Consider the following 24,859-nt stretch of genomic DNA (forward strand, 5'->3'; position numbering starts at 1 on the left):
AAACAATATGCGTCCACATAAATGACCATGGCAAACAAATGTGGCTATATATATTCTGTTTTCTTTGAAAGAAAAAAAACGTTAACTTGGGTATAAAGACTTTTTCTTGCAGTTTAAACAGCAATCTGCGCCCACACTGGCAAAAAAAGTAGCCAGAGTCCAAATTAAAGGGTCAAAATTAAGTTGCCAGGTTTGACGTTATTAAGCTCACATTTAAACATTTTTAAAACCTTTTTATTGGACAAATTAGACTTAATTGTGTCATAAATGATATGATTCATTTATAAATGACATTTTAAGCCAAAAATTACGCGATGTTTTAAAGTTTTTTTTTTTTTTAAAGGTTGATCCAATACTTTGTGCTGATTGGAGGGATTTGACACCAAACGGCCTCCCCTGTTAAACAGACGTCAGGGTCCTGCGGCTGTAGGGTTTCGTGAACGTTTAGCTAGCTCGAACAGCGTTAACCGAGATTGTCGGTAAGCTCAGACACGCTAGTAAACATCAAATAAACGGTTTAAAGGAGTGGATACGTAAACAGTCTGGATCCTCGGTGAGTAAAAGTGGAACATAAACCACACCAGGAACCGTAAAGATGTGCTAGGCTAGCGAGCTAACTGTACATGTGAGAAAGTAAATATCGGGGGAAAAAATGACAAATTCGACCCCCTCTCTCTCTGTTTACAGAAATTAGCTACAGTGGTGATTTTGCGCTTTTAGGACGACTATATTTGTGCAATCATTATGTCTTCTGTCAAATTCCTGTTTTTCTTCGCCATATGTTGTGCTGCTGTTCGCTATTATGCAGTTATGGGTCGTAGCTAGTCCTTTTTTATTAAAATTATAAACTCGTCAATTGAGTATTTCCTTCTGTCTTTAGTTTTTCGAGGGATTGAGGTGTCATTGAAAGTAAGAACAATCCTTCATCATCTCGTGTCCATAATGATCTCCATTCACCTGAAATCTATGCACAGTAGACTGATGAAAAACAGGTTAAAATGTGTGTTTTTTCTCTTTTGGTCTTTGGGCCTGTTTTGTGTCTCGGTGTCATGTCGATTCATTTTTTTTTTCAATCTTCAGAGCTTCTCTGGTTTCTCCTCGAGTCAGAGATCCTGCTACAAGCCGGATCTAGTGATAAATCTTTCTCCTTAGTGACGACATCTACTCCTAGCTTGTAATTATAATATCTGCATCCTTTGATCCATGTTTGATGACAGGTTAAAGATGGGGGATGTTTGGGTTTTGTTCTCTTGAGTACAGGGTTGGTACCCAAACCATTGAAGTGCTAGTTTTGTGCACCGAAGATTTAAAAGTGTGGATGAGATTTATTTTATATAACTATGTAGATTTATTTATTTATTTTATCTTTGAAAGAAAGATTTGTGGTACCGGTAACTGCACATAGAATTGACCACAGTTGGACTAAAGTGTTGGAAAATGCTGGAGTTTGCCCTGAATACATATATAAACCCGGCAAAATATTATGACTCTCTTTGTGTTTGATGGTCACAAAAGCCTTATTGTGTCACAGAAACACTTCTGAAAGTAATGAAGTGGTTTATTCTATAAAAATATCTAGTTGTAACTCCAAGAGAATAATTTTACTTTTAACTCCCAGCACGCCCTCCGTTAGTTTACAACAGAAATAAATATACAATCAGGTTTGAGAGTCATTTTTCTTAATTTTGCCTCAACATATTATGTATTTGATAAATATATATGGAAAAAAGTTGTTAAATTATTCAAGAACAAGTCAACATTTTATGAGAATAAAATTGTAAATCAATCATTTTAATAGTTGTAATTTTGCAAGGGAAAAAGTCCTGCTTTAAAAAGACAAAAAACAAATTAGTAATTTTATTAAAACTAAGTGGTGCACTTACAAAAAGAGTAAAGCAGATTCTTCAACAGTGGGATATCCATCCCACTTCTTTGCCAAGTCTGCGACATGAATTAAACAGTCGTCTTTGTTAAAGCACTGGAAAAGCTAAAAGTAAGATTTTATTTTTGAAAATGCACAACTTTGTTCTTGTAAAATGACAATTTTCAAAGCACAATTGTGCGACTTTTTTCCTCATAATTTTGTGACTTTATTCTTGTTCAAATGTGACTTTTTTTCTCATATTTTTACAATTTTGTTCCAACATGTTTTCCTTTTATTGTGGCCCTAAAAGTGCGCTCCATAATTCCATCTTTTTTTCCTGTCACTGTGTCCCCATGGAGGGAACAAGGCGTAGTTAGGCAGCAGTAAATTACACTGAAGATAATTGAAGCTGCTGAAAGTTTCATCCCCACGAGAACATCAGACTTGTTTACTTCCTGTTAATGCTTCTTAAATCACACAAACCCAGAATGCAGGAATGTTGGGTGTCATCAGACATTATTTGCAGCAGTGTTGCACACTCTACGATGGGGCTGCCTTCCCATCAAATCAGCCCTCAAACGGGTGTTTTAACTCGCTTTCTGGCCCTGCGATGGAGGTCAGCGAGGTGGACTCATGTAACCTGGTCTCCAGGGCCTTTCAAGGATGATTTGTGCCTTTAAGTGTGTGTGTGTTGCAGTGCATTGTTGAAGCCGTAGGCCAAAAGAAAGTAATCCTGCTCAGAATTCCTGTCTTGGTGCAGCGAGGAGAAAAGCAGGTGTGCTGAAAGTTAGTTGTAGGTCTTTCTGCTGTTCTGTGTTTCTATAAAGGGATTTTTTGAGTTAAATGCTCGCTTTGTTTTTCTTTGAGCTTCTTCATGGTGTTTTCATGTGCTGTTTGTGTTCGACATTAAGACATTAGATCCGTGTGGGTCAGATTAGTTTTTATCTAGGGTACAGACTCTTTGGAGTAGCTATGCTTTTTCCAGATGAGGTCACGGGCTGCCCTTGAGGGGCGAGGTGTAGTTATTGCCCCATTCTGCATCTTTCTGTACCCAACAGCACAGCACAAGAACTGCTCCCATCTCTGAGAGCCACGTTATGGGCTGGAAATCCCAAACAAAGACTTCTTTCTTCAAATTCAATAGACTTGATTTGGAGATTTACAAACACAGGAGTAGATTCAGACAGAGCTGAGGTCGAGCAGAGATTAACCCGACTGTTTTATCAGCACGTTTTCATGTGTTGGCAGATAAGGATAGAGAGTGCAGCAGCTCTGTGAATTCATAAGCTGTCCTTCACTTTCACTTAAGATCTTTGAGAAAACAGACCATGTAGGCGCATGCTGCAGTTATATTTTAAAATGCTTCAGACCAATCTGATATTTTGGTCTCTAGAGAATTGGCACGATTTGCTCTTCTTGATATATATGAATATATAGAGAATAAAATGGGGAACTCAGCTTCTTGTTACATTTGACAAAACTTCTCTGAGAATTGTCCTCATGAGCTGCAACTTTTTATTACAAATGACAAAATATGTTTGGGGTATTCACCAATTTTAGGTTTAGACTTGGGATCTAAAATCAAGAGCGAGTGGCTTCATCAGGTCCAAAAGTCCATCTTTGATGCAAGGAGAAATTCTCCCAAAAGCTTTATTTAAATGTTCCTTTGTCACAGCAAGAGCTACCAGATATAAACCCTCCAGAGTCGAACAAAACAGAAGTCAGCCTGTCTACCTTCACGCACAAAGAGGTGCATGAAGGTGTGCGGTTATTAGGAGAACCTGTCACCAGTATCACACCAAAACTCAATGTAACGATTTCAAAACTAAATCAGTAGAGAAACATGAAATGTCCTAGAAGCTATCACTTCCATTTAGAGTTTTTGGATGAGTTTCTATTTCACCAGAGGTTTTATGTTTTTTTTCTCACAGAAAGGATCGCTGACAAGCCCCGAAATCACAGCCTCTTTCTCCATCGCTGCTCGTCCTCCTGCCGTCCGCCCTCTTCTGTTTTCTGCCTCGTTCCCTCTTCAGCATGGCGATTCTACTCCTCCTCCAGCCGTGACGCTGAACCACCACCCTGGACCACCACCATGGAGAGAAAACGCAGAAAGAAATAATTCTCGCTGCTCGGGCTTTTCACAGTATGGACTGGTTTTAGAAGCTGTGGACCTGAAAATGCTCCTTCGTCTCGGCTGATCCTGAAAGTCTTGTTTAGAGCTCAAAATGCTCCTGTTTCCCGTCTTGGTGTCCATGTTTGTGGGGTTGCTGGCAGCCCTTCTGCCTGCAGTGGGGACGGAGCCGGAGCAGGGGGCCAAGCCAACCATTGGCTCCACTCTGCTTCCCCTCCCCTCTCCGCATGACTCCAACTGCTCCCACCTGACCGTCAAACTGGAGTTCTCCTCTGAGGTGGTGGAGCATGGTAAGAACAGCTCAAAGTGGTAAAACATCCTCCTGAAACTTTACTTTGCTGTCAATTTTCTCTGAATAAAAGAGAAGCCGTAATTAAAGCAGATCCACTGACATTCGGACTGAATTTACGGTTCCTAGATGTGCTAATCACTCATCGCAAAGACATATTAGAGATCACAAAGACAATTAAAAAAAGCAAAACAAATAATAAAAAAACATTATTACATTTTAGAAATAAAAAAAAACATTCCAGAAACCAAAACAGAACTCCCAAAAAAAAAAGAAGAAACATTACAGAAAAACAAAAGTAAAATGTTGTAAAAAAGGAATGTTTACAAATGAAACGCTAACAGAAACCGGAAAAGGAAGATGATAAAGTTCATCAACGATTGGATGATGTTTGTTCATAGTTTCAACTGAGTTTTTTGGCATGATGCAACACTGTATATACTCTGTACTGATCTGATCTAATCTAAAACGTATTTAAGCAAGCAGACACTGAAGACGCATTAGGAGAGCTCAAAGGTCAAAAATCCAACCCTCAGATGTGTTCATAACCAGAATCTGTGGGATCTGGTGGCGGAATAAGAAGGTCGGCTGGTACTTGAGACCTGGAGTTGTTTATTCCTTATAAAATATAGTTGTTCTTCTCCAAATTACCTTTAAAATATGCAAAACTCTGAAAACAATTTGACCTGGAGACTCAAGACACACAGATTTTTAAAATCAGTATAAGGATCACATTAGTGCTTCTATTCTTGCAGAACATCCTCAATACAATCAAAAGTGTGAGCAAAATCTTTTTAAGGAGAAGCTGCTGTCACTCAGCTAATCCCCTCACTGAGTAGTGTTTGTTGCTGAAGCCTCTTCTCTTCTCGTTTCCAGAGTACATCGTAGCGTTTACTGGCTATTTCTCAGCCAAAGCTCGCAGTCTGTACATCAGCAGCGCCCTTCGGGGTTCCCGCGACCAACAGCTGGAGTGGCACGTTGTTCCCAGAGAAAACCCCGCCTCCGACTTCCCCAGCGACTTTGAGCTGGTCCACATCCGCCAGGCCTCCCCAAGCAGCCTGCTGACCTTGGAGGACCACCCTTACATCAAGAGGGTGACGCCGCAACGCAAAGTGTTCCGCACCCTGAAATATGCTCCCTGTAAGTCCTACAATGAGGCGAATTTGGGAGGGGTGCACCGCGTCTGCAGAGTTGACGCCCCTGTGATAGAGAAACTCTGAGCTGGGGGGTGCTGCTGCAGCTCACACAGCTGCTCTTTGTTTGCTGGGTCAGTGTTTGTGCAGCAGCAGAGGATTGTGTATCTAAATGTGAAGCATGGGGTAGTTTGTGAGTTCGCAGGGGTGTAGAAAAGGTCTATGTTTATTCATCTTGAGTTAGGGTTGGGTGGGTGTGTGGTGGTTCGTGCCTGAAGTAAGAGGGTACGCCCCAAGTCTGGCAATAAAGGACACTATTTAGTGTGTCACCCGCATCCACATAAACACCCAGAATGATTTTAGTGCTTCAGGTTCCACTCCTGATCATCTTTGATTATTTTGAAAATAATTTCCAGTAGTCTTTTTCATTCTGAGTTTGCAGTTTTTAGTGCAATAGTTCATTAGGAATTTGCTTCTGAGTTGTGGGTGGAACGGTTGGTGCGGAGTAATCCTGCACCCATTTCCCATCATCTCTCCGTTTATATGTTCTCCCGCTAGCTTAGAGCTCCTCACAACCCCACCCTAACATTGACAAAAAAGGTGAGCAATATCAGCACTATCCAGCCCAACAGTTTTTAGCCTGATCCTAGCTCAGTGGAGGAAAATGAAGGCGTACATTGATTTATTGGCAGAGTAGGGAGCTTGAGGTCTGCCCATTGTAGCTTCTGCATCCCTGCTATAAGCTAATTTCAGTCTGCTCCTGATTTAGGATGAGATGAAAATAGAAATACAATTTTAAGCTTAATTTTCCTTATACGTGTTGTCCATCATAAGAAAAATGCTACATGGACACGTTAAAAACACGATTTTCATTGGAATGGGTTTCCAATGTTTTTGCAAAAACGGGGTGCGGACGGATCTCATTCCAACCTTTTCAACTTGATTTATTTAAATCAAGACAAATAACCACAAAGTCATTTGAAGTTTTTCATTTTTTATTTTGCCATAAAAGCAAAGAAATTAACTTTGGTGATTCAGACTGTTGTAATCTTTTTATCAAAATACTCTGTCCAGTCTTTTGTACTGGAAATGCATGCGACGACTGGAGTGAGATGACTCGTTCTCTCTCTTCCTTATGGAAAAAAGAACCAGGAAGCTGCAACAACCGTTATACTGTGTTACCTCACTATCACCTCTTGCAGATTCTTTTCAATGCAATTTTGCATGTTTTTATTGTTTGGCCTTGTTTCCTCTACAGAATACATTCAATTTGCCAAATCTACATAAATCGTCGGCATATCTTTTTTTCATTCTATAACACTGGACTTATTTCTCTGCGAAAGTTTGAACTTTGAGAGTTTAAACAAAATATTATTGAAACTGACGATTAAAGACTAATGTCTGTCTGAGAAGAATGTATAAAGTGTGTAATGACGGGTTTTATGGCATTAAAGCATCTGCTAATATTGTAAAAAAAAAAAAAAAAAAAAAGATTTCACAGATCGCGGTTTATTTTTATAGCTTTGCCCCCGCGCTAAGCGAAGGACAGATGTATTACAAAAATAGTTAAACTGTAATTATACTGTACATGCATGAAGAGATGAAATGCCTTTATTTCATGGTATGAAAGTTTATCTGTTATAGAAAGCTTTGTGTGAATTTTTCTAAAACTCAACACTTTTTCATTTGTGTCATTTGCGCCCCCTTGTCATGAATGTGTGAAAAGAGGGCAGGGAAACATGTGACTGCAGATATGAACTTGCATTTAAAATTTAACAGGCACAAAACACACGAGGTGGTGACCTATAAATGTCCTCTCGCCTCTTCTAGGTGTGCTGTCACCACAATTTGTGGATTTTATTTTTCAATCTTTTGGTTGAGTTGATTCCACACTGAGGGTCAAAATTCAGTCAAAAACAGATGCACTTCTGTTTAATGTCTGTTTCCACATGGAGGGTAAATAACCATTAGAGGATTCAAATAAAGACACCTGGTTGGGTTAATAAAAACAGCTGGATGGCTGCTGAATGGAGTAAAAAGTGGGCCGAAATGAAAATGGGAAGTTACAAACTGAAGCTGCGTATCATCTACGGATAAATCAGTTTAGTTTTTGCTATGGGGCACAGATTTCTCCAATTTGGGGTTTTAATGTCCACTGTTTTTTTTTGCTTATCTGTTTGGCTCCATCAATCAGCAGCCCTGAGCTATAATGAAAGATTAAAAGAAGCCGTTTGCCTCCAGCCTGACTCCCACTTGAAATTCAGTGAACTGCTGAGCGGAGCTCTGCTCTGACTTGCTAATGATGTGATGATAATTTGTTTCTTCTGATGCACAAAGTGAAGCCGTATCTTTAGATCTGAGCGGCGTGTCTAACTTCTGTTATTTATCTAAGATCGGACCAGCAATAACAGGAGATTATCATGCAAGGCGTGATTGTCATCGTCCATGCAATTGTTTTTGTGTGTTATCTCCACAGCACCTGAACCAGCGGCGCCCTGCAACGCCAAACCCGTGACCCAAAAGTGGCAGTCTTCGCGGCCTTTCAGGAGAACCAGCCTGTCGCTCGGTTCAGGCTTCTGGCACGCGACGGGGCGCCACTCCAGCCGGCGCCTGCTGAGAGCAATCCCGCGACACGTGGCCCAGATCCTGCAGGCAGATGTGCTCTGGCAGATGGGACACACTGGTGAGACCTCTTTCCTGAAGTCTCGATCAAATTAACTCCACGTTTCTCACAGTGAACTGACATTTAGCGGCTGCCAAGACTCTGGGCTAACGTAAAAGCTATTTATACATCACTGAGTATTACAATGTTGACCCAGCAAAAAATCTTTCTTTAATGCAAGTCTGGTTTGCAACCTTTTTCTTTTCTCTTAACTGCAGGTTCATTCTATAGAAAGTGGAAAAATCCAAATCCTTTCTTAAACCTCCAGCATTTTTGTCTATTCAGGACAAAAAATCTTAAAACTGGTGGTTTGTTTGTACCGGTAGCATTTCCAAAATGTTTTTTTTGTGATGCGCTGAAACTGTAAGACCTTAATTTTTAAGTTTTTCTTTAGGTTGCAATGTTTTAATTACATTTTTCTATTTTTTTTTTTACACAACTCTTCTTCTGGCCCCTCGAGATACAGAGATGGTCATAATATGTCATACTTCCTGCAGGTGCAGGAACTTCCTCTGCCCGTACTGGAGTTTTTTGGGGGTTGTCGATGTTTCTTTAGCTTGTGTGGTTTTTACAAAGTGAGGGCGCTGACCTTAGGATCAACCCTCCCCAAAAATCATGGTTTATTTTTCAGAGTTTTCCTTTTCCCAGATGGAACTGCCTGACAAGCCTATCAAGCTCTGTCTGCCCAGGTTGTTAAGTCAGAGACGTCCTTCTTCTAAGCTATGTTGGTCCACAGCACCTTGTTTTGTTTTATCCAGGGCTCCCTATCTACCAACTGGGGGGCGAGCTTCTAGGATTTTAACTTTTCAAAAACAAACAATGAAAAGACATAAACTCATTCTCCTTGTTTCTGGTACCCCCCCTAAAAAACAGGCCTGGCTTTTCTGTGTGTTCAGGTTCTGGAGTGAAGGTGGCCGTGTTCGACACGGGTCTGAGTGAGAAACATCCACACTTTAAGAACGTGAAGGAGAGGACCAACTGGACGAACGAGAAGACACTGGATGATGGTGAGAATGAAAGTTTGCTGATCTGCTTTTTATTGTGGAAAATGGGAATGATTGGGTGATGGGAATGATGAATGGGAACTGATTCAAGAACGATACAAGTTATTATATTAGCCTGAGTATTAGAAAAACTTTGTTTGACATATTGATTACACTTCAATTTTAATGTGATAAGATCATGTCTTTTTTTTCTTTGTTTTTTTTCATGAATTTGGAGTTGAGTGATTATTGGATGATCATCATCAGTCAGATCCAAAATCCATGAAGTTATGGGAATATTTTAGTAAACATTTTGTTTACCATTAGTCATTAATATGGTTTAGATGGCTAAAATGAAGCATTATTGGAACACCATAAGCTGCAATGAATTAAAGGAACTTTAAATAAACAGATATAACTTGTCAGCGTACCATGTTAACTGTTTTTTCTCTGTATTTGAGAAACCTTTTTAGTCCTTATGTCATGACTGCATGTTTCAGAAACTGTAGATTCTTGCTTTGGATGATGGTGTGGAAACATCCTCCAGATGTAAACGGGCACAGTGCTGACTGCTCTGTTTTTGGATTTGATGTCTTGTGAGAAATGTCTAATATCCTTACAATTGATAAAATTATAAGCAACTAAAAGGTAAATATCTAGAACAAAATTGTAAAAAAATGTATTACAGAATCAAGAAATTAATGTTACATTACAACCATATCCAAAACACAACTTCATAAATATTACAAGGCCTAACATGCATGAAACTCAGTAGAAAAGTATAAGCATAGTTATTCCCAACCCCATTTTGTAGACTTTTCTACAGTCGGTCAGTTTGAGGATAATAAAGGGCATTACTGATCTGTGGCGTGTTTTCCAGGACTGGGTCATGGTACATTTGTAGCAGGAGTTATAGCCAGTATGAGGGAGTGTCAGGGCTTTGCCCCCGATTCAGAACTGCACATCTTCAGGGTGTTCACCAACAACCAGGTAAAGATCATTTCCTCTCCTTAGTTTGATGAAAAGTATAATCTAAACGCGTTCTTGGAGAATTTTCTTATTTTTAATTTTTTTTTTTTTTTTTTTTTCGTTTTAAGGTTTCATACACTTCGTGGTTCTTGGATGCTTTTAACTACGCTATCCTGAAGAAGATCGATGTTCTCAACCTCAGCATCGGGGGACCGGACTTCATGGACCATCCATTTGTCGACAAGGTGAGCATTGGGCATTCTTGATATAAGCAAATATGTTAAAATTGGTCCAATATTTGTCGAACTCCAGATGATAAACAGGTTATTTCTTAACTAATAACTAGATTAATTGTCACTCTCTTGTCACTAGTAAAACTCGTTTTTCAACCTATTCACAAACTGTCATAAACAACAGGTCATTCCAGATTTATAAACCTCTTTTTGTCCGCCTGCAATGCACTAATACGTTTGAGAACAACATTGTTGTTAAAACAGTTGTAATGCGACATGTCTGGTTTGTATCTCTTTTGATTTGAATTGTCTGATAGGTGTGGGAGCTGACAGCCAACAAGGTCATCATGGTTTCTGCGATCGGTAACGACGGGCCTCTGTATGGGTACGTTGTTCCTTTTTTCCACGGCTGAGAGCTCAAAGTACCAATAACAGCAGTTGGTGCCATTACTATGCATCTGGAAGTCCCATGCTTTGACCCGGGGAAAAAAACGAAACAAATTTCACAAGACTTGTTACCATAGAAACACAAATTGCGCTTGCCTGAAAGCCAAAAAATTGCTTCACATTGGTAGTTACAAACGTACTTTAGGTTTTAGTGGGTGCTGTCATAGAACTAAAAAAAATGGCTTAGTTTACTCATAATTTGTGTCATTAGTAAAACAGAAATCAAAGGATTTCCATGGAAAAAAAACAGCAGTTTGTCATTTACAGAGATGATGCTTATTATGTGGGTGTAGCTGCCGGAAATGATGGTTGCTATGCCACATTTAAGAAACTACTTTGAGAAAGAGGCATAAAAACCAAGCCATAAAATATAAAAATCTGAAACATTATGCAAATTCTTCTGTAGCAGGGACTCTGTACAGGGCTGTTGGAGGCTTGGGCATTAGTGCTGGTCTACCTTCACTTCAGTCCTGTGTTCAGAATCTAGTTTAAGGCTAATTTGTCCTTTTGGTTCAGTCATAGCTCCCAAACTGGAATCGTTCTCAGTTTTATTTCAGTTCTGAGTCTTTTAAATGTTTCTTTAGAAACCTTTAATAAAGAGCCTATAACATGCAAAATCAATTTATTTAACTTTTTAAGTGTTTTATAATGTTAATTTCTCATGCAGACAGAAACCCCAATGTGGTATTTTGATCTGTTCACGCATTTCGGCGTATTCCTCTAAAAACCTCTGAGCACCAGCCCCTCCCAACCCACGAAAACCAGCAGCTTCTCACATTGTGAAGTAGATAAATGAGGAACAGCTCCTTCCAGGAAGAGTCTGCGCTGCCAGCCCCGCCCCCAGGCTAACACCAACTTTCTCCACGGAGCTAACGGTGATCGGCGTTTGGATGTTTGTTTTTGTGGGCGAGACGCAGACACACGCTGCCGAGGACGGCTCTAGGTTGATGTCATGAAATGGGCGGCACCCACACGGAGCGAAAGGCAGTGCCTCAGACATCCAGTTGTCTTACTTCCGGGTCGGAGAAGAGCTCAGGAAAATAAAAAAAATATTTCTTTTGTGTGCCAAATGTAATATATTATCATGTACGTTGATATTGTTTACTATAAAAGGCTAAAGAATATAGGCTCTTTTAATGTGCACATGTTACATATACAGTATATTTGAGTCTTTTTTGTTGTTGTTTTATGGTGTTTAATATTAGATTTTAACAGTAAAGTTGTTCCTTTATCATACTTTAAAGCATTTGTTGTATAATAGAAATAAATATCAGGACACACTTGCTGAAGCACAACAATAAAACCTGAAATCTTTTACAACAACAAAAGTTGTGTAAAGTTAACAAATCTTCTGTTAATTTTTGAATGAATACCAATACAGTTTGCATTAAGTGTTCCTAAAAGCCTTTTTTCTTTACTATTTTTTTGTTAAATGACAACAATTTAGATTACATAAAGAGACATTTAGGATGCAAATGGCCACTAAAGCTCTGAAATTTCCCACAAAATCTATTTCTTCTTCTTCTGAAAGAACCCTAAACAATCCAGCTGACCAGATGGACGTGATCGGGGTTGGAGGAATTGACTTTGAGGACAACATTGCTAGATTTTCCTCTAGAGGCATGACCACGTGGGTGAGTTAATGCAGCCATGCAAAAACTCTAACATAAACTTGAACGACTTGCACAATTATGGAGGCAGACATCTGGGTTCTTCATTTAATGTATGCATTTATTAGCATTTATTATAAGTTTTTTATTTTTTTTTATTTTTTAAGTTCCACAAGCATCTCAAACCCAAAACACCAAGCTAGTCCCTGCTATTGTTAGAAACTGAGGTTGGCTGCACTCAGATGTTCCAACCTGTTAGCCTTTAAAAGTGAGGGGACATTAAAAATGGGTATTCCATCATACAGTAATATGACCAGAATGGCCTTATTATTTCAAATTTATCATCTGCTCCACCAAAAACTGTTATGACTACAAAAAAATGTATATTAAAAACAGTTTTTGATTAATGTAATCCCAAGAAGAATGTCAAACATTTCAGATGTTTTCAGCTTCTGCAAAAATTTCTTTAGCCTTTTAATTGTTAAAGAGTATAGTAAAAAAAAAAAAAAAAAGAAACGCCTAATATGGTGTATAAAATTACTTACCAAGTATTGGCATTTCGTTTCTTTTGCTATTGACTTTTAGTTTAAAGGCTTAAGCAAGTTATTATACTTTTTATTTATATTTTTATTTTACATTTCCATCAACAAACTAGTAAATACCACGTCTTGATAAAAATGTAATTTTAAGAATAATCTTTTAAATATACAGTATTCGTGACATATTTACGGCGGTAAAGCACCAGAGACACCCGCGAATCTGCAGAATCCACTAAAACCGAGAAACCCCCCCCCCCCCCCCAAGCGGCCGAAGAATGTCCGTCACCGATCCTACTCATCAAAAACACTTCAGAAACATTTCTGATGCTTTCTTTAGCACCCGGGAGGAAGCCGATGGGCCGGCGTGCGCCACATCTCTGTCCCCCTTCCTGGGAAATTTGCAAGCGTCTTGAAAAAAAATCTGAAATTATTGAGGCACAAATAAGTGGGGGAACACTGTATTAACCCTTGTGCTATCTTAGATGACCCACCTTTACATAGACGTGTTCCTCCTACCATGACAAAGGTGGATAAAGGTGGAAAGATTTCATGTAATCCATGGACACCAGTGAAGATCACAAATCATTGAAGAAAAAAGGTTCAGAGCACTGTCTAGTGGGTCTAGATGACCCAACTCCCAACGTTAAAGTGCCTAGGATAGCACAAGGGTTAAGCCTTCAAAACCTTTTGTGACCCCTTTTGCTTGCCATAAAAGTTAAAAGTAGGGAACTTTTATTTATTTATGGATTGAAAATTTTAGAATTAACCTAATCAATACTTTATGGGTGAATGTGTCTGCATGTCATTAAAGAATTAATTATTATTTTTATTTGATTTTTGTTTTTTCTTGTCCTAGTGCAGGGTCTAAGTAGGGATGAGCAGATATAATATTTCTGGCCGGAACAGATAACCGGTATTTCTCCGACAACTGTGGCTGATAGCCAATATTTGCTGATACCGATACTTAGGTGTCTACAGTAACACAACATTTAGAAGTTATTTTGTTTCTTTATTAGAAATGCAGAACTTTTCCTATTACTGGACAATCACACCATACATGACCTTTTTTACACACAGCAAAAGATCTTATAGGAACAAATATCACTTAAAAATAGGGCTGCACGATATGAGGAAGATTTACGATTTGCAATATTAGTGATCAATACTGCAATGATGATATAACTTGTATAACTTGCCATGCATGAACAAATACCAAATCATCTTAATACCGGTACACAATTTCCATTTCACTGCAACAGTTTGATTTTAAATAAGAGTCAACAGAACTTACACTCCAAATGACCCTCGTCTACATAAGAGGCGAGTATCTAACATAAAAGGGGTTCATCTGATTGGTCAAATGCATAAAAGGATTTATTTGATTTGTTAAATACTTCAAGCTGCCATAAGATTGTTTTAGCTCATTTAAGGTAACCATTTATCGCAATTTTTGCAGACTTTTGCGATACGCGGATTACACCGCTTGATATCGTGATAACGATAAACTCGTGATTTACTGTGCAGGCCTAAATGTGATAAACAGACATCAGAAAAGCATTTTTATTTTACATCCACATTTGTAGCAATAGGAATAACAAAGTTTGTGCGTCGTGTTCTTGTGTTCATCTTTTCATATAGATATGTGGTTTAGAAAGTTACGATGCGTTTTCGTTTACATTTACATTTTATTTACATTTTTGCTAATGTGTTAGCTTAAACATATCAACTGTTTCACTTGTTTTTGTGGAATCTCAGAGCCAAAAAATTGTGTCTTACATTGAGCAACACACTTAATAGACACATTTATTACAATATGTTTGTGACAAGAGAGTGCAACAAAAAACAGGCTCAGTCCACAAAGTTATATACTTCAACACATCACTAACAAACGTATTTGTTGCCAAATTGTTTAGTTCTTAACGTAATCAATTATGTTTATGAATTATGTGAAAGCTAATAAAAAATTCCTGATATTTGTGGTGGATTTGAATCTTCTCTGTGTCTTGCGTGTGCAGGAGCTGCCCGGGGGCTACGGCAGAGTAAAGCCTGACATCGTCACCTACGGCTCTGGAGTTCGGGGCTCTGGTCTGAAGGAAGGGTGTCGCTCTCTGTCCGGCACCAGTGTGGCCTCTCCTGTGGTGGCGGGGGCTGTCACACTGCTGGCCAGGTCGGTTTCAAAACCTCACTCTTTCATTTGGCAAATTAAAAAAAGGATTTTTCAGAATAGGTGTGAGATGGAACTAAAAGGAAGGTTTAAAAAAAAAAATCGGATTTGAAGTCAAATTTATCTGCAGCTTTTTTTAGAAGAAATGAAGCAGAAGGAAATTCACCACAGAAATCCTTCTAGAAAAAGTGACAGTGTGACCACTTAAAAAAAAAAATCAGTAAAAACTGTAATGTACCTTAATAAAAGCACTCTATCATGGCAGATATCAATCAAATATATATGAAAAACAGTTTTGTAGTGTTTTCTTTTTTATGTTTTTCATAGAACTCAATTGGATTTTAATTTGAAGAAAACCTGCATGGGTTTTCTGATCATTTTGATGGATGTTACCTTGTTTTACTAACCGGCCTCTTGGGGAATCTAGGATCTCTGTGCTGTCAGGCTTTGCTGCATGTATTTGTCTTGTAATGAGGAGCATATTAAGAATATGCAGGGACTCCATATAAAGAATTAACAAGGTTTCCTGTTGAGACCCGACCGTTCAACTTGATATTCAGGCTCACCTGCTGCAGCTGAAGGATCACACTGAGTGTGCGGGCTGTTACTGACCTGTAGAGGACTTATATGTGTGCAACATTCAAGCCTGACGATTTAATTACCTTATTCTGTAATCCTTCTGGAACAGGAGGTGAAATGTGTCCTGGAGCAGGGAGGCGTGTCACTGATGAATGTCTCGGCTGCAGTGAAAGCCCTCTTGTTGCAGAGCTGTAACTGAGCTGGTTTGGCTGCTTATGTTCCTGCGTTAAACACCACTCCACCTTTGTTGGCAGCAGCCGCCCCCTCCCTGCTCTGAGCTCCGTCAAATGTGCAAAAACATCAGCTCGTCTCACTCCTGACCTACACAGGAAACCATGACAACCCCCACTCTCTTCTGCTCCGCAGCACCGTCCTAAACCGCGAGCTGGTGAACCCGGCCTCCATGAAGCAGGCTCTGATCGCCTCGGCGCGCAGGCTGCCGGGGGTCAACATGTTTGAGCAGGGCCATGGCAAACTGGACCTGATCCGAGCTTACCAGATCCTGAACAGCTACAGACCCCAGGCCAGGTGAGGGCCTAAGACAAACACAACAACTACACAACGTTGAGGCACAAAATTGTGAAGTCACAGCAGTGACTTCTTTTCCTGGTCATCTGTATTTAAGCACTAGTCAGTTGGATAAGAGGTCAGAGTTCCTCTGAACCATCAGAGGAAAACATAGCTTTAAATACCCCAACAAGTGGAGCAATATGATGTAGCCAGAGGGCTAGGGAAGCAATTGGGATTCGACTTAGGAAAACGCTTTGGACATGTCTTTTTGTTAAATTTGAAAGTATTCTGGCTACATCCTGGGTATGAAAATATTCAAATCTTAACACTAATAAATGTGTATCCTAAAGCAAAAGTTTGTTTATTGAATAGATTACATTTGCAATATGCTTAATATCTTTTAACTTAATAAGTCAAGATGTTTATATTCATCAAACAAACATCAATAACTACATCACGCAAAACCAAATACATACAAATACGTAATTACACATCCGTACTAAAAATTCTTTAGACTTCTAATTGATTTATTTATTATATACAACTTAGGTTGTTTAAAATGTTTCCGTAATAAAACATATTTGCATATTTACCAAAGAATATATAGTTTAGCCATTACATACATTAAAAAGGCCATTTATATACTAGTTTAAATATTTAGGACCCAGTCATGATCCTTGAGGGACCCCAAAAGCAAAATGCAAAGTCTAATCTAAACTTTACCATCCTTATAAATCAAAATTAACTAGATTTTATATAAACTCATATACTTTTATTTCTTATTTGATACTTTTTCAATGTTTTTTTTCTAATGTAAAATTCAAAAGTTTCTTTTTTTTAAGTTGAATATGAAGAAAGACAGAAATGAATAACCAGCTGTATTGTATTGCTTTGTTTGATGTAAAAGTCTTATTCGTGATGATTGTGTTGTAAATTAAAAGTCCTGTAATGTGAGAAGATTTTTAAAAAAAAGTTGAAGTTCAAGCAGCTTTCGTGGACAATATTTCTTTGCGCATAAAAACCCGTAATTTATTTCCTTGGAAGCAGGTTTCATGTTGTTCTAACACGTCCGTTTTTCATCGCAGTCTTTCTCCGAGCTACATTGACCTGACAGAGTGTCCATACATGTGGCCTTACTGCTCTCAGCCCATTTACTATGGAGGGATGCCCACCATCGTCAACGTGACCATCCTCAATGGCATGGGAGTCACCGGCAGAATCATCGACAAGGTGAGCCGGCGAGTTCTCATAAATCTGCAGAAAACGTCTTTGCCTTGCACTTTCGTGACTTCTTCAGAACTGTTCTGTTCTTTCCAGCCCATCTGGCAGCCGTACCTTCCCCAGAACGGCGACCACATTGATGTGGCAATCTCGTACTCCCCCGTGCTTTGGCCGTGGGCTGGTTATCTGGCCGTGTCCATTTCTGTGGCCAAGAAGGCGGCATCGTGGGAGGGGGTGGCTCAGGGCCACGTGATGGTCACAGTGGCTTCTCCTGCAGAGAATGACGTGAGTCCCTGAGCAGATTTTTCAAAAAACTACACATTTTTGTGTCATTTATCTACAATGATGTTCATTTATTCTGTCATGTAGATCAAGTCATGTTCATAGTCATTGTAGATCTTTCACAATAAAAGCCTGGCTTGGAGTAAAATTTAATTTTGTCCAGCATCTAATCCAGCCCGTGAAGGGTTAACATGGTTGCAACCTGCTTACAGATGGACTCTTTTTCTTATGTGGACAGATGGAGCATTCAATCTGTTTCCATATGCAACCAAATTGAACCAAATTTGTTTTTCTGCTTTTTTTAAAATTATTTGGATCTACATGTGCAAAAATTTTTTTTTAACATTTGGATATTTAGTTAGAACTGATTTCAGTGAGCAGTTGATGCTATGGTCAACCAACTCGTATTTCTTTGGAATGATTTTTATTTCCTTAAATTTGATTACAAATATTTTTGGCCTAAAAATAACTTATTTGTACTAATTTGAGATTTTTCCGTTTCATCAGAATTGACAGAACTCTGCGTTTCCTTAAAAAGTGTTTGTCAGTCATCCTTTATCTAGTCTTCCTCTATAAAATCAAAAAGCAGGGATATTTTATAAATATGGAAAATCTAAATGAAAATCAGAACATGTCAGTTGTTATAGAATTCATTTTTGACACAAATAGATTAAATTTTTTCCATTTATGTGCAGGATTAGAACATTTTTCACGTGAACATTTTCATTTACAAAATTAAAGGGGAAAAAAACACAACTTTATTTCTTGTAGAAAAAGTCTAACTGGTCAAACATTTTACTATTTCTTTTTTTTTTATTATTATTTGTTTGTCTAAAACAAATAAGCAGGATGATAGAGTAGAAGTGAAATATTTTTCTTGGCAACCCTGATCCTTTGTGGATACTTAATCTCAAAGACTCGAGCTGAATTTTTGGAATTTAGGGAGAGTTTTTGACTCAAAGTTTTTAACAATAATTCAGGGTCTTCAGAGTTTGACGAGCTTCCATTTTAATTCACTTTAGTGAACCTGGACTGAAGCTTGGTGTGGGTTCTACATGTAATGCAACACAATAAATCTGAAGCTGAAAGTTACCTAAGATTAAATAAATTGTTTCATTTATTTTTTTTAAATCTTTTGACAAATGTACATCTAAGTTTATGGAAAAGTGTTTTGGAGTACATATTGTACTATAACGGTGCTGCAGTACTGCTTTTTATCAACAGAGGGTGTAGTTTGACCAAGGAGTTATTTAACCACTGAATCTTTATTTTTTTTTGTTACAAAAATAATTTCAGATTTTCTGATCAAATGTTGTTGTCATATGTTGGGGTAGATGCTGATGCGGTTAGACACCCACTGCACAAAATGGTTATCTAATATATTATTCATTTTTTTCTCACACTGGATCAGAAAGCAGTTATAAAAAGTGTAGATTAAGGTGTCCTGTTCTGGCCTTCATCCATCTTCATCCATCATGTTTTGAGGTCAGATCTGCTGTGAAACGAGGCTGGATCATTTGTAACGACGCTCGTCTGTTCTGCTTCTTCCCCGCAGTCAGATGTGGGAGAGTTGACCTCCACAGTCAAACTACCCATCAAGGTAAAGATTGTCCCCACCCCGCCTCGCAGCAAGAGGGTGCTGTGGGACCAGTATCACAACCTGCGCTACCCACCCGGGTACTTTCCCCGAGACAACCTCCGCATGAAGAACGATCCGTTGGACTGGTGAGTCTCTGCTGCTTCAAGCTTCGTCTTTGGGATCTGAGATGTTCAGCTTTCCTTTGAGAGCTTGATTCTTCATTTCCAGGAACGGGGACCACATCCATACCAACTTCAGGGACATGTACCAGCACCTGAGGAGCATGGGTTACTTTGTAGAGGTGCTGGGAGCCCCCATCACATGCTTTGATGCCAGCCAGTACGGTACGAACACCACAAACAAAACCATCTAAAAAGTGTGATTGTAGTTTGGCTGATTGGTGGTTCTGCTGTGTTTCCTCCAGGAACACTCCTGATGGTTGACGGTGAGGAAGAGTATTTCCCCGAGGAGATCACCAAGCTGAGGAGGGACGTCGACAACGGGCTGTCACTCATCGTCTTCAGTGACTGGTACAACACGTCTGTGATGAGGAAGGTCAAGTTCTACGACGAGAACACCAGGTAGGAGCACCTGTTCAGCTTAGTCATTGAAGAATATCTGCTGTTTCTCACTCAAAACGACACAACGCACAAGTTTTTCTAGAGTTTAACAGCACACGAATGAAGATCAGATTTATTTCTTTTGAGGAGCCATGTTTCCATGTCTGGATTCACGACATCATTCAGAGTTTCTCCCAGTACGGTGAGGTTCATCAACCTCTGCAGGAGCTGCGTCTAAATGACGGCCGCTGTCAGCTGTTTGTCTGTGACCCATTTTGAAGACTCGCTATCCTTTGGCATCCATCATTTTTTCGTCAAATTGTTTTACTGGTTTTACTTTAAATTTGTTACTTTTATTTTATTTTAAATTTAATTTCATGTTTTCATTTACTCTAAATTATTTGGCTTTTTACTCTGTTTTTGTTTGAGTTTTTTTTAAATCTTTTTATTTTTCACCTTTTAACTCAACTTTCCCTTTTAACTTAGAATTAATTTTTTATCTTTATGTTTTAATGCAGCCTATTGCACTGTTCATTTAGAATTTATAGTTTATTAGCTGAAATTATGTTTTTTTGCATTTTGGCTTCATTGGATCACAGGATTGATGAGTGACAGGCAGCACAGAGGGCTGCTCAGCTTTGCCGTTGTCGTTATTTATGTTCTTCTAAACAGCCTGAAATCATTTTTATGCAGACATTGGAGCACTCTTTGTGCTAGCAGCTAGGATTTCTATTCTGCTCCCCACACTTGATTTAATGCGGTTGTTTTCTCATTCCAATCTGCAGGCAGTGGTGGATGCCAGACACAGGGGGCGCTAACGTACCAGCTCTGAATGACTTGATCTCAGTGTGGGGGATGGCTTTCAGCGATGGGCTGTATGAGGGAGACTTCAGCCTGGCAGATCATGACAGTAAGAATCTTTTAAAAACACCTGGAGACTTTTTGCTTTTACTGTTTAAAGAAAAATGTTCTTTTTTCTTTTTTAAGTGTACTATGCCTCGGGCTGCAGCATCGCCCGTTTCCCAGAAGATGGGATTGTGATTGCCAAGAACCTGAAGGACCAAGGTACCGGCACCTCTTTTCCAAGTGTTTCTCCTGGCGCAGGAAAGGAGACTTTTGCCAGGAGCAGTTTTAATAAGTGGCTGTTCACAGGTCTGGAAGTGTTAAAGCAGGAAACGGCCGTGGTGGAGGGAGTTCCCATCCTAGGACTGTACCAGACGCCGTCTGAGGGTGGCGGCCGGATCGTTTTGTACGGCGACTCTAACTGTATTGACGATAGCCACAGGCAGAAAGGTGGGGCTGATTTCACATCTGATGCTGAGACTCATCTCAGCTGAAGGTCTCCCAACAAGCTTCTTTTTTTTTTTTAAATCTCTTGTTATCCTGTTCATGTCACAGACTGTTTCTGGCTGTTGGATGCACTGCTGCAGTACACCTCCTACAGTATGACCCCTCCCAGCCTTAGCCACTCGCACAGCAGGGTATCGCCTCCCACTGGTTCAGAGCACCCACTGCCACAGAGACTGGAAGGTGAGATGGACCCTCACGAGATTCATTTTCATTGACACAACAGCTGTTCTGAGTATCATTTTACATTTCAAGTTCAACTTTATTTGGGGTGTATTCAGACCGGACACATTTGGTCCGCTTATAGTGAACCAGAGTTTGTTTCCCCGGATAATCCGTGACGCATTTTCAGTCTGAATACATCCTGGTCCACAACCCAACTAAACAACCCAACGAAAATGCTGAGCAATATCGGAGCTATCCAGCCACAGTTTTTAGCTGGATGCCAGCTCAGACAAGGAAAACATGGATCTATGTGTCTGCAAGTGGATGCATCGGAGCGGGGCGGAGCAGGCAGTTTGTGGCCCGACCAGCGTAGTTTCTACTTAACAAATACACTCTTATTCAAGGGGCATCTTTTTCATCTGTTCATTCATTCATTCTGATTTGAATAATTATTTAGAAATGCAATTTTGAGCTTAATTTTCTTAATACATGTCCTCCGTCATCAGAAAAAGGCCAAGAGAACATGTTAAAAACACCAAAAACACCATTTTCTGTTTCGCACAAGTTTTGAAATTGTTGTCTTAGCATATCAAACATTAATTAGCAATATTTGATTTGATTGTATATTTAATTTAGAAACAGATTTCTAGATTTCTATGTGATGTGTATTAGATGAAGAGGGGTGGGGTGGGGGGTCCTTGACTCACTGAAGCTTTAAAGGAGTTTGACCTCCGTACTTGACCCGTCTTTAAGTCGCGATCACATCTAAGAAGCAGCGAGACTTCAAGCCCATGATTTAGCGAGTGCACGTAGTGCAGCAGTTGTAGGTGCAAAGACTTTGTTCAAAAGCACTTCAGCAAAAAAGTAATAGACTGTATTCAATCTACTATTGTTCAGTATGTTATGCCTTTTACTCCATTTTATTTTTTACCAAGTAGTTTCAGAAATAAAATAATCAGTCTGACTTTTAAAAATTTGTTAATAGTATTTCTATATCTGCATCTAGCATATCTTTTTTGTAATACTGTTAGATTTTAACTGATCCCCTTCTGTTACCAGGCAACCATCTCTACCGCTACTCCAAAGTTCTAGAGGCTCACCTGGGAGACCCAAAGCCCCGCCCCCTTCCAGCCTGTCCCCACCTGTCATGGGCAAAGCCACAGCCCCTTAATGAGACAGCCCCCAGGTAAAAGTTCAGACGGTCTAGCAATGACATGCGTCAGAAACCACATTTCCCAGAAGCCACTAGTGTAAGGATGCAGTTTTTCTGACAACTGTGTCTGTGCCGTTTGCTCCCAGTAACCTGTGGAAACACCAGAAGCTCCTGTCTGTGGATCTGGACAAAGTGGCTCTGCCCAACGTGAAGTCGTACCGGCCCCAGGTCCGACCCCTGTCCCCGGGGGAGAGCGGGGCCTGGGACATCCCCGGAGGTACAGCCATGAACCAAAACTCCCAAGTCTGAAGTTAAATGTAGAAGAATTAAATAAGATCAAGACTACATGATCCTTCACTGAAGAAATGAATCTGTTAGTGCCTTCAGTGAATATGTGTAGATGGAGAACACAATGGATTCAAAGACAGAGAAATAGGTGAAATTTTAGGACCCATTTTTACAACTGTTTTACTCTTTTACTTGACATGAACAAACAGATTAGCAACTTGAGCATACGGTTCAAGCTTAATAAGCTTTGTTTTGGTTTTTTACAATTTGAGAATTAAGGAATTAATAATTCTTACTGTGTCCAACACTTTATTTGTCTAATTATTGAGTCTTAGTCTTTATGTTATGTGGAAGTTAGCAAGAAATGCTACATTTATAATCAACCAAAAACATAAACCTTATTTATAAAGAACTTTTTAAAATGTTTGCAAATCTTGCATTATATTGTGTGTTTGTTTTAAGTAAAGATAAAACACAACATATAAAAATAAAACAAGGATTTAAAATTGATTTATAAAAACAACCAAGGCAGGAAATGAGGAAATCGACATCAACGTTGGAAAGATTCGGGAAAGTTTTCAAAATAAAGTCAAGCTTTTCAAATGAAAAGCACCAAACTTTGAAATCCTGAACGAGGATCTTACATTTTTCCCTCAAGCTGCAATAAATACACTGCAGAGACTTTAGAATCTGTACAATATGTTGTTTTTTGATGAAAATAAAAAATAAAAAGCTAAAGGTTAGTATCAGCATAACAGCAGACGTATCCTTTCTAGTGAATCTCGGGACACCACAGGGCGTTCAGTCTAACAGTAATATTTGACTAGATTCAGTCAGTGAGGTGGACTCATTAACATCTGAATGATGCTCAAATGATGGATAGTCACCATTAGTTCAGGTTCAGACTCCTCCTTTGATGAACGCACAAAGCTCTCCTCAGCTTAATGTCACCTGCATCGCCTCATTTCTTCTCTTACTGCGCTTTCTTCTTTCAGTCTCCTTTTAAAATCAGTCCATGAGTTTCTTCTGTCTTTAGACAGCATGACTGATGAGACGGTTTGAAGTGTGCAGCAAAACCAGGGTCTAAATTCTCCACTGAATCAAAAATATTTAAGTTAGAGAGAAAAAGGGAAAAGACAAATGAAAGAAAATACCTAATAGTGAACCTCTCTCTTTGTGGATCTACAATCGCTGCATTTTTGTCCTGTAAAGCAGTGTGGAATTCTTTAGAGGATAAAATTGGAAAATGTTGGAGGTGTTTGCTGATGCTGAAGGATACATAAAATGTTTAATAAAGGCCGTTTTACTTTTCGTCTGCTCAGGGATAATGCCGGGTCGCTACAACCAGGAAGTGGGTCAGACCATCCCCGTGTTTGCCTTCCTGGGAGCTATGGTTGTCCTGTCCTTCTTTGTGGTTCAGCTCACCAAGGCCAAGAGCAAACCCAAGCGCAGGAAGCCCCGCATCAAACGGCCCACATACCTGCAGCAGCAGACGAGCACAGGGAAAACCCCCACGGTGTGACTGAGCGATTCGGCTGCTCCAGAGCCGAACTGCTAGCCGGGCTGAGGCTGGTGAAGTGGAACCGTCGAGGCGGACCACAGGTTTTTAAGCCGGAAAACTCATGGAAAGTGTTTTTTTGTGCCTCCTGTGTTTTCACGGTTGGTGTTTGTGTGTTTGTGGACCAATGAACGGTATTCAACGAACTGGTCAGGTTAAACACACCTGGAAACACCAGCTCCGGCCCAGGCAGATGAGGAGACACTGCCCCCATGATTCCCTCCTCACCTTTGAGCAATCAACTGAACTTTCTTATTTTTTTTATTTATTGAATCTGTCAGAATGACAGAGAAGTTTCCGTTTTAAGAAAAAAGAAGTTGGCACACAGCTGCAGGTCTCTGCAGCCCAGGGATGATCAGAGAGGTTTTCTAAGTCTTGTTCACATTTGTGCATTGTTTTTATATTTTATATATGAAACAAACTCTGGTTGGGCTTTCTGTTCAAGCATTACTCATGATCTTACTGTTAACAGAAGGGGTGTTTATGTATAATCCATCAAATAAAAAGCATTATCAAAATGATTTTATATTTTATTTATTCTTTGTTTTAGTTTATTTTAAGCTAATTAGCAATGATAAAAGTTATACAAGAAT

At 39.4% G+C, this 24,859-nt stretch overlaps 1 protein-coding gene across 1 annotated transcript; it reads left to right on the plus strand.

Annotated features, from left to right (window-relative positions):
• Positions 1-388: 388 nt before the first annotated feature.
• On the plus strand, positions 389-24,787 carry mbtps1 (membrane bound transcription factor peptidase, site 1). The gene is made up of 23 exons (XM_023955963.1): positions 389-553; positions 3,796-4,285; positions 5,161-5,424; positions 7,894-8,100; positions 8,976-9,086; positions 9,943-10,052; positions 10,160-10,276; positions 10,582-10,649; positions 12,243-12,345; positions 14,876-15,027; positions 15,970-16,131; positions 17,199-17,343; positions 17,431-17,619; positions 19,172-19,341; positions 19,424-19,539; positions 19,620-19,776; positions 20,541-20,665; positions 20,743-20,820; positions 20,908-21,048; positions 21,154-21,285; positions 22,327-22,453; positions 22,567-22,697; positions 24,031-24,787. Exons 2-23 carry the CDS (start codon positions 4,090-4,092, stop codon positions 24,228-24,230), a joined length of 3,201 nt encoding a protein of 1,066 aa, XP_023811731.1. The 5' UTR covers positions 389-553; positions 3,796-4,089; the 3' UTR covers positions 24,231-24,787.
• The last annotated feature ends 72 nt before the right edge of the window (positions 24,788-24,859 follow it).

Source organism: Oryzias latipes, chromosome 6 (genome assembly GCF_002234675.1).
Source record: "Oryzias latipes chromosome 6, ASM223467v1".
NCBI lineage: Eukaryota > Metazoa > Chordata > Actinopteri > Beloniformes > Adrianichthyidae > Oryzias > Oryzias latipes.

What these genes read in the sequence shown, in the direction of transcription:
- mbtps1 (XM_023955963.1), top strand. Translation starts at nt 4,090, where the DNA reads ATGCTCCTGTTTCCCGTCTTGGTGTCCATGTTTGTGGGGTTGCTGGCA. An exon ending in CACCCTGAAATATGCTCCCT is followed by an intron (nt 5,425 to 7,893) that starts GTAAGTCCTACA and finishes TTATCTCCACAG; the next exon opens with CACCTGAACCAGCGGCGCCC. An exon ending in TTCTACGACGAGAACACCAG is followed by an intron (nt 19,777 to 20,540) that starts GTAGGAGCACCT and finishes TCCAATCTGCAG; the next exon opens with GCAGTGGTGGATGCCAGACA.